The sequence below is a fragment of the Pholcus phalangioides genome, unplaced genomic scaffold, assembly GCF_987345545.1.
Source record: "Pholcus phalangioides strain wild (caught in Gottingen) unplaced genomic scaffold, Ppha-v1.0 ptg000004l_1, whole genome shotgun sequence".
Lineage (NCBI taxonomy): Eukaryota > Metazoa > Arthropoda > Arachnida > Araneae > Pholcidae > Pholcus > Pholcus phalangioides.
The window spans coordinates 20385205-20394635 of record NW_028301597.1 but is presented as its reverse complement, the minus strand read 5'-3'; the positions used below and the strand labels follow the sequence as shown (position 1 = coordinate 20394635).

At 40.9% G+C, this 9431-nt stretch overlaps 1 protein-coding gene across 1 annotated transcript; it reads left to right on the top strand.

Moving 5' to 3' along the window:
• Positions 1 to 1700: 1700 nt before the first annotated feature.
• On the top strand, positions 1701 to 8375 carry LOC149086730 (uncharacterized). Its single transcript, XM_089231086.1, has 2 exons — positions 1701 to 1892; positions 5937 to 8375. The coding sequence occupies exon 2, from the start codon at positions 5947 to 5949 to the stop codon at positions 7990 to 7992; it is 2046 nt and encodes a 681-aa protein (XP_089087212.1). The 5' UTR covers positions 1701 to 1892; positions 5937 to 5946; the 3' UTR covers positions 7993 to 8375.
• Positions 8376 to 9431: the final 1056 nt, after the last annotated feature.

The following is a 9431-nucleotide window of genomic DNA, read 5'->3' as shown; positions in this document are numbered from 1 at the left end:
GAATTCACTACCGATAGACAGCGCCTTCATTTTCAATCCAACTCATTTGGTAGTAAATTGCTGTACGGCGATATGACTAGTGTGTGTGGTAAAAAGCAACACACAGACCAGGGCAGAAAATTAACTTCTCAAACCGGGCCTTAAAATTACTTAGAATTCCAACTCTAGTCCATGGCAGAATCTTTGGCCGGTCCTCTGGCCATCCTCCCTCAACGCATGGGCACACCCGGACACGGCCCATTTCCTCAAGAAAAGGGGGCTTACAAAAATGAGAACCGGTTAAAATTTTTGAGAATTTGCCTGGTAAAAGGGCTTCAGAAAAATCACTTGGCTCGTCACTCATGATTAGGGTGACCATACGTCCCGTATTTCCCGGGACAGTCCCGGTATTTTCTGTTTTTTTTGGCCGTCCCGACTTTTTGGCAAAAGTGTCCCGGTTTTTCCCGTATTTTACACGAGGCCCACTTGAATTTTTATTCTTTATTGAAGTCAAAGATTAAAACTATTTTTCAACTCATAAATTATATTATGATAATTCCAACTATAAATAAGATTATTAATCTCCCGCATTTGTCTTTGCGAACGTTTTTTTTTCGTGGAATTCATTTTAATCCACTGCAATTTGCAGTAATGCTTCATTTCCCGGCATTGTGATTTTTCCGTAATTTCAGCAATATTTGGTAACTTTGTTCGGTTTTGGCGTCATTTTTGGTGATAATTGGCAATGTCTCGTATTTGGAATCTCAATTACCCGTATTTCTCTCGAAGAAATATGGTCAGCCTACTCATGATGCTCATGGGTGGACATACGGGGGGAGGGAGGCATTGACCCACAGCATCAAAGGTGAAGTAGATTGATCATTGACATCATCATCGTGCCCCCCGGATAATGACCGTGCCCCCCCCCCCCCCAGACTTCCAAGTCCATCTCCACCTATGGTGATGCTCCTAAGATGTAGGGTGACCATACGTCCCGTATTTCCCGGGACAGTCCCGGTTTTTCCCCTTTTTCTAGCCGTCCCGACTTTTTGACAAAAGTGTCCCGGTTTCTCCCGTTTTTTACATGACGCCTACTTGGAGTTTTATTCTTTATTGAAGTCAAAGATTGAAGAAATTTTTGAACTCATAAATTATATTATGATAATTACAACTACAAATAACATTATTCTCCCATATTTGGTTTGGTGAACGTTTTATTTTGTGGAATCCACAGCAATTAGCAGTAATGCTTCGTTTCCCGCCATTGCGATTTTTCCGTAATTTCAGCAATATTTGGCAACATTGTTCACTTTTGGCGTTGTTCTTGGCGATAATTGGCAATGTCCCGTATTTTCCCGTATTTGGAATCCGAATGTCCCGTATTTCTTTCGAGGAAATATGGTCAGCCTACTAAGATGGATCTGCCTCTGGCCAGACTTTTCATGGGCTCTTCATAGCTGGAGTCCTGTCAGCTCCATTATCAGTGCTGCAGACATACCCCCGGAAAATTTAAGCTGTTATTCTTCACCTTCTGTTATTCTGTAATTTCCTTCAGAAGAATATAGTCAGCTCTTTTATGACGACGTCCATCAAGAAACCCACATGATAGTTTTTGTTTAATTTGCTCATAGATGTCACCACAATTCTTTCGTCAAAGTAACACTCATTGGAATCGAATATTTCTTTCCATTTTTTTTTTCAATGTTTATCGAAAATCTGTGGCAACGAATCCTTTCAACAAAGATGACCGCTTCCATGTCGGCCTAAATAACCAAAACAAAGTTTTCCCTCTCGACAGCGGCCTCCTCTTTCTCTCCATCGACGTTGATTCTCGTGGTTTACGCTTTCATGAGAAATTGTGCGCTCATCATCAACTGAAGCGTGTCTTTCATTAAAGCTGTGGATCGATCATAGTAAGTTGAGAATCAAACATCCCATATGAATGGAAACTTTGTTTACGTTTTATTTCGCCATTTTTGTTTATTAATTACGCCGTGATCATTGAATTATGGGAAGAGATCGGAGGAGTGAGTACTTTATTTCTTCAACATTAACATGCATTTCGATTCGGCAGTATGTAAACTCATTCTCATCAATGTTGGTATTTCGTAGTTAAGTGTTCTTTACATGGGGATCCTTCTCAAGTCTTTGAAGATATAAGGAGGGGGCCCGCGGGTCTCAACGGGCACCTTATCGGAGCTTGTAGATTTATTGGTTAAAAAATTTAATATGCTATCTATTCTGGGTCTGGAGGTTTGACCTCAATTACACCATCTCCGGTGTTGGGCACTATATCACTACTGCTGAATTGTGCAAGCATCTTGTAGACGGAAACGGGGGGGGCAGGCAGGACCGATGCCCCAAGCGCTGGACTAGAGGGGGCGCTGAATTCACTTTTCAAGTGCTCTTTCTACACAGGCATGGATACAGGATGCTGTGCCGGGAGGAGTAAATTGTAAGTTTGATTGTCCTGTATTTTACGGGACAGGCAAGTTTTCCCATATTATTAGGCTCTTGGAAAGCCTAGAGAGCAACAGGCCCACAATACAATTATTCATAATTCTTTAATTTTTAATAATTGATGGGTGTTCTGTGCCATAATCCACTCTCGACCCAATTCGTTTCTGAGCCGACTGGTGCAAGAGCCAGTGTTTGCTCTATTAGAATCAGTGATGGAAGACCGATTGAAGACGGAAGGTGTTGTTTCCGCTTCGTGATGACGTGGAGTCCAGCTCTGATGGAGCGGAGAGCATGACACATCTTTTGAGAGCTCGCAGACATCATCGACATCACTAAAGATGTTAAAATCAAATAAACGAGAAACAAAGAGGAGCCGAGCAATCAAAGCCCACTTCACTTATAGTGAGAAAAAAATTGATTGCAGATGGCAACACTACCCCTAACAAACTTCACGTTAGGATCACAACACATGCATTCTAACATGTTAATTTATTAAACGTTCCACAAAGGACTATGGAAGAGGTGCATGTGTCGTTTTAGGAAAAGTAGTAGTGTTAGAGCACCCCACAGCATTTAGTGACATAGGAAGAAAAAAACTAATTCAAAATTAGTTTACAAATCAATATCCCAAGCCCAAAGCTTAAGTTGAGCGCACACACAAGTCTGGAATGCTTCCAATGCAATCACCTGTTTTGCTGTTATCAGATGATCGACGAACGCATGCAATTACACAAATGGAACAGGTAAAGTACAATCTTTTTTGCAATGTGTTGGCAAGAGAAACGTCCAAAAAAGAATGACAAGAATTTTCCAATAGCGAAATGAAGTCATACTTTTAGACATCTTTCTTGTCAAAGAAAGAAAAATCTCCAACACATTGCTAAAAGGGGTTAATGGCTGTTAAAAATGAAAAAAAATGATGGTAAATATAAACAAAAATAGCAAACCAAACATTTTTAGATTAAATAAAAGGAAATCATGATTAAAAATACAGTTGGGCCTCAGTAATCTAGTTGTGCGCTAGTCTAACCCGTCCAGTAATCCGGCATTCTTAGATAGGTTTTCTTCTTGCATGGGAGAATAAAACATGTCACTATTTCTGTGTGCAGAAGTTTATATTATTTATTCACCCATTCAGGACAAATTCGACCCTCTGTGTCATCTGATGTGGCCCTTCATCTAGAGGCATAGCCAGAAATTTCGTCCGGGGGAGGGAACCAAAGTGATAGAACAATAGATTTGGTCATTTTCTCACATTTTGGGGGGGGGGGCAGACCCCCAAGTGCCCCCTTGCAGCCATCTAAAACCTAATTTTGTAAAAGTGAACTGAATAACACATTTACAGAATATAAGTGGTGCAGTGTGCATTTCCTACATCACTCAGGTGCCTGTGGAACATTTACAGATCATTTAAGGACCCTCAGCACATTCACAGATGGCCTGAATGACCCTGGCACAGTCCCAGGTCATTTAAGTAGACTGCAGCACATTAACAGATGACTTAAATGACCCACAGCACCTTCCAAGATTGCTTAAGTGACCCCTACTACTTCAACTCTGGCCATATCGCTATATTGCAATTTACAGCCATTGATGAGATGGGTTGGAAATGAAGGCGCTGTCTATCAATGGTCGCCTCAAGATCGTTAGGAAAATATCATATCTATATCCTCCTTCTGATTCGAACCCGGGACCATGACAGCAACCTTCACTGTGGTAGTGGAGCATCTTACCGCCACGTCACTTGGGTGCCCCTGGCACATGAACAAATCACTTAATTGACTCTGGCATATTCACAGATCACTTAAGCACCCTTGATTTAAATTGACTTTTTCCACTTCCCAGTAATTTGGCACACCCTGGTCTGATATGTGCTGGATTAGCGAGAGTCTATGGCAGTGTTTCCCAAAGTGGTCAATATTGCCCCTGGGGGCGGTAAAAGCTTTGGATTTAGTATAGTATCCTATGGGTTAGCTTGAGTTCTGGGCGATGAGAAGTTAAAATTTTTGAACAAGGGGGAGATGTAACAAAAAGTTTGGGAAACTATGGTCTACGGCAGCGGTTCTCAACCAGTGCTCCACGGAGCACCTCCCAGAGGCTCCGCGGTGACTCAGGGAAAATAAAATGGATCTGTAAATTTGATAGATAAGTAAATAAGAGAGGCCTACAAGGTTCTGCGATAAAAATTATGTAGAAGAAAAGGGCTCCTCGAGTCAAACAGGGCTCCACCACAGAAATTATATACTAAAAAGGGCTCCGCAAGTCAAAAAAGGTTGAGAACTGCTGGTCTATGGTATGTAAAATATATAACGTCCTAGACAAACAGATATCAGATTGAAAATTATAAATATTGGGACTTTTTTAAATACTACAGTGGCCTCACCTGATTCGTTAATAAATATTCTGGAATAAAAATATAAACCCTGGCTCTCTTCTAACAGACCTGCCAACTTTCCGGATTTAGCCTGGCAATGCCAGATTTTGAAACGTTTTCCGGGCCTCTAAAAGACCTCTAACGATTTAATTGAAGAAAATCATCTCAATTCATTATTGAGGAAGTATTAGCACACTGGTGATTGGTTACTGTGAGCAGAAAAGCTAACGAGATGTCAAGAGAGGCAGAGTTTTGGGCGAAACTGAATTTCAAAGTTCATTGATGAAAAATGAAAGCATGTTTTATTGAATCAGTAAATGATAGCTGGACACTCATTTCGTGAGCCATTATTATTGTCTTCTCGATACAGTGAACTGCATTTGATTAAATCAGAAACAGAAGTGGAAACAATTTTTAGTAAATCAATAAATGACAAAAAAATGGCAGGATGGGGGAAAAAATTTGGATGGGTTTCACACTGAATCGAACACACAACCTTCGGTACATGAGTCTCGTACTATAACCATTGCTCCAACGGTGGATGTTGGATTCCAGCACAATTAATTAAACGTATGTATTGTTAAATGTCGCCCACAGAAATTTCAGCACGAGTGGCATAATGGCTCATCACTCAATCATGATGCGCTAAATTTCTACTACAGTGTAGCTAGAAATGTAGGGATTGTTTATAAGCGCCCAGGCATGTCAGACAATAGATTTGTCCAGCCCTGGCAGGAACTCCCCAATTCCTGCATAGCCCCCTCAAGTCGGGCCCTGGTGCTGACACCTTCAGGGGTCTGTCCAGCCAAGATTTGGATTCATTTTCCAGACCCTTCACAAAATACATATACATGTTAATGAAACCATAAATTTTTCATTTCATTCCTTCTGTGATAAATTGACTAGATGTTTTCGCTTCAAATGTTTTACTAGATGTTTTCACAAAAGTAAGGAAAATTTTCACCAAAATAGGACCCTACAGAAATGTCTGGACAGGCCCCTGACCTTATGTGGTTCAATTTGTGCACGCAACACAGTGGTGGCCAGTTAATAGTTTTTTTGCCAATTTTTCCATGTAATATATTTAGTTGGCTATTTCTGACTTCCTTTTCTTTCCATTTAGGTGCATTGCAATGGCTTCAGTTGCAGTCACTTCCAAAGAATTTGGACGAAGGTTCAGGAAAGCTCTATCTGTGTCCTTCCTTCTTGACCAAGCTTGTTCCCAGTTGGTTCAGGATTTCATCAAGAGCTATGCTGCCACTATAGGTTGTAACGAGAAGTGCATACTTTTCCCGCTCCTGACTTGTTGTGCTGCCTGTATGGGGCCTGATTCAGTTATAGAGCTCAGTCCCGAATGGCAGGAGGAGATTATTGCATGGACGTTGGTTATCACTCCGTCTACGCTCCGCCGGATAGACATTGTCAACCATTTCAGAAACAATCTCTTACATGTTCAGGACGAATTGTCCTCGACAAAAATGGAGGATGACGCAGGAGTAACATGCGAAAAGATTTTAGTTGATCTTATCACATTGGAAGAGCTGAAGGACACTTTGAAAGCAAATGGTGGCCAAGCTGTTGGGTTGTACAACAGCACCAGAGTTCTTCACGATAAATTGAAAGATGATGGACAATTGGAAATCATGCAGCGGTTACATGATGGCGCATCATGGTTCTCAAGCTCAAAAACTACGAAGAGGTTATTGGAAAAAACTCACGTGAATTTCTGCATTTTGTCTCGCCCCGCTATGGTTCATTCCTCTCTGACAACTGTGCCAAATTTTCAAGAGGTTTACCAAGATTGTTTCCTAACTGTGTGTGCCGAAGAGCATCATTCCAAGTTCTCAGATATTTCAGTTGCATCTCAAGCAGAAACTTTGCGTCGTATTTTCAGAGAGATAATCAATCTACACTCTTCTACTAAATTTGTGTACAAGCTGAGTGAAGAAGCTGTTACAAAATTCAGTCAGATTCACGACGAGATATCAGACAAAGCCAAACAATTTGCAAGAAAGAATGTTGACAAGGTTTTTCGCCCAGCACTGTGTTACTTGGCTCGCTTGAGTTGCATTCTTCATGTTCTGGAAAATGTGATTGAGTCTATCAACTGGAATACTCCTCCAGAGTCTTCCACTTGGCCAGTAGAAATCAGTGCCGATACAGTATGGCACGCGAGACAAGTCTTAGCCTATGTGATTGAGCAGAAATATGTTCTTGCTCAACCTACAATGCTAGAATGTTCGCCAGCATCCGCCACCAAGCGTGTTGAATCAGTGGTAACTATACCCGATGCAAGTCCTGGATCAAACAGGTTGATAAATGCAAGAGCCAATCTGTTCAATACGCAACGCAGCCATATCTCTCCCACTCGTTCGATGTCTTACTCTCCGAGAGGAGTGAATACAATGCAGCAGATGAGTCCCAGGTATTCACCATACAGCCCACGGAACCGAAATATGGCAAATAATTTTGTTCGATCACGCATATCAGCTCCCACTCCTGCTGGTCAATTGTTGCTCGGTAGTACCCAACCTAGCACCCCAACTATTGCAACGATGCCCACCATTGTCCCCAATTCAGAGACTTCTACAAATGAGCCAAGGATCAGTGAGATAAGATCAGCTGGGTTGAGTGTTCCGGTGGATACCGCTGTTTCCGCAAGTGAGCCCTTAAGCAATGGTGTAGGACTTGGCTCAGGACTTTCATTTTCAATACTGCCTGATGGTGGATCTGAATCGCCAGCGATTAGAAATGGCCTGAACAACACAACTTCCGCACAGACTGTGGCGGTGATGACTGACGACGACTTCTTCCGCACCTACAAGACCCAGATCAGAAGGATCCTCACCCATGGAATGAAAGATGTGACTTTAGCACAGTGCATCGAATCTAAGTTCGCCCCCAAGTATTCCGGTGCTCATTCCAGCGAGCAAGACGCTGCCATGGCACGTATATTCTTAAAGAGGTTGGACACGCTTGGCTTTGGAAGCTGCGACGGTGCTAACGGACTCTCATCCAGCAGAGTTGTTTTCCGGAAACGGCGGTATAGTGCTCTTGGAGACAAGCAGGTCACGATGCTTTCAGAGCTGAGAGTGAGCGATCGGGATTACGACAAGTGCTTCAGTATGCAGAATCAGGTGGCTGACGAGAGTGCGAGGAATGTTGTTTGTCTGGAATGAACTTGAACCAATTCCTATGCAGATGTTTTAGTGTTGATGTAAATATTTTACATTTTATCGTTCTAAGTCATCAGGGCATTAACTCATCATCTGGAATATGAGTTTCCCATCGTTTAGTTTAGGCTTTAACCTTGAATCGTTTAAGTGTTCATTAACCTTCCCTTGCATTCCATCAATTTTTATTTGCCTCACATCATTGAAAATACCTGTCATTGTAGTGAAGTGTTACATTTTCATAGCTGCCAAGTCTCCTGAATTTCTAATAAATTTTCCGGACTCCTGGAGACATAAAATGCTTATATCTCCCGAGTTTTGCCCATGATTGTAAAAAATCCCTACATTTGTGGGGGTGGGGGGGGGGATTATCCTCAATGAAATTAGCCAAGGAAAAAAAACACTTGTTTTTTTGTTTTTGATTCAAGAAATGATATCACAAGCACTGTGTAAATTGTCGCCGTCATGGCAAAGTTCAAGTTCTCGAACCATTTTCAAGTTGTAGGAGGATATTCAATTACAAAATATGTCGAGTCTGAAAAACCCCAAATTTGTGAAATTTCTGAGAAACCTAAATACATATTTGGAAAAAGCAGAAAAAATACTGTGAATTTCAATAAAATAGGCGACACCAATTTTATTGAAATATCTGGATTCAGCTACAAGTGCTGAAAGATTAGCGAAGTCCATTGTTGAATTTTCACTAAAATTCTTTCATCGCCAATTATGCAAACACCCTTTTAGCTACAATTGATCAAATTTACCAAAAATTAGCCATTAGACCAGCTTTCAAAAGAACTTACAATAAGCCATATTGTGTTCCTGTTCACAAGAAATTTAGCCTTTTGTTTGCTAAACGTCACTGAAATTTAGCTCACATCACTGAAATTGGCGTTTGTCAAAATATATATTGAAGCAAATTCGTAATTGGTGGATACAGATTTTAGTGAAGATGTGATTTTGCAGAAAAAAATCCTATTCTCTGTGGCATTACCTCTATCTACAGGATATCTGTATTTAACAGTGAGCTTCAAGAGCTGAGAGATTGGTGAAGTGAAAAATCATCGCCAAAACCTACTGAAAGTACTTTGACAAACGCAGATTTCAGTGATATATTGCAAACAAAAGACTGAATTTCTTCTGAACCAGATCACCAATATGGTTTACTTTAGGCTCTTTTGAAAGATGGTCCAACGCACTAGTTTTTGGTAAATTTCACAGATTTTAGCTAGAAAGGTGTTTGCTTAATTGGGAATGAAAAATTTTAGTGACAATTTGTTTTAGAACTTTGGAAATCATTCAGCGCCTATAGCTTGCCATTAAATCCAGATATTGTGATGAAAATGATGTCACATTGTATGATTTTTATGCTCTTTCCAAGTGTGTGCTTAGTTTACGTGTATAGGTCTTTCAGAAACTTCACAAATTCAGATTTTTTTTCAGGC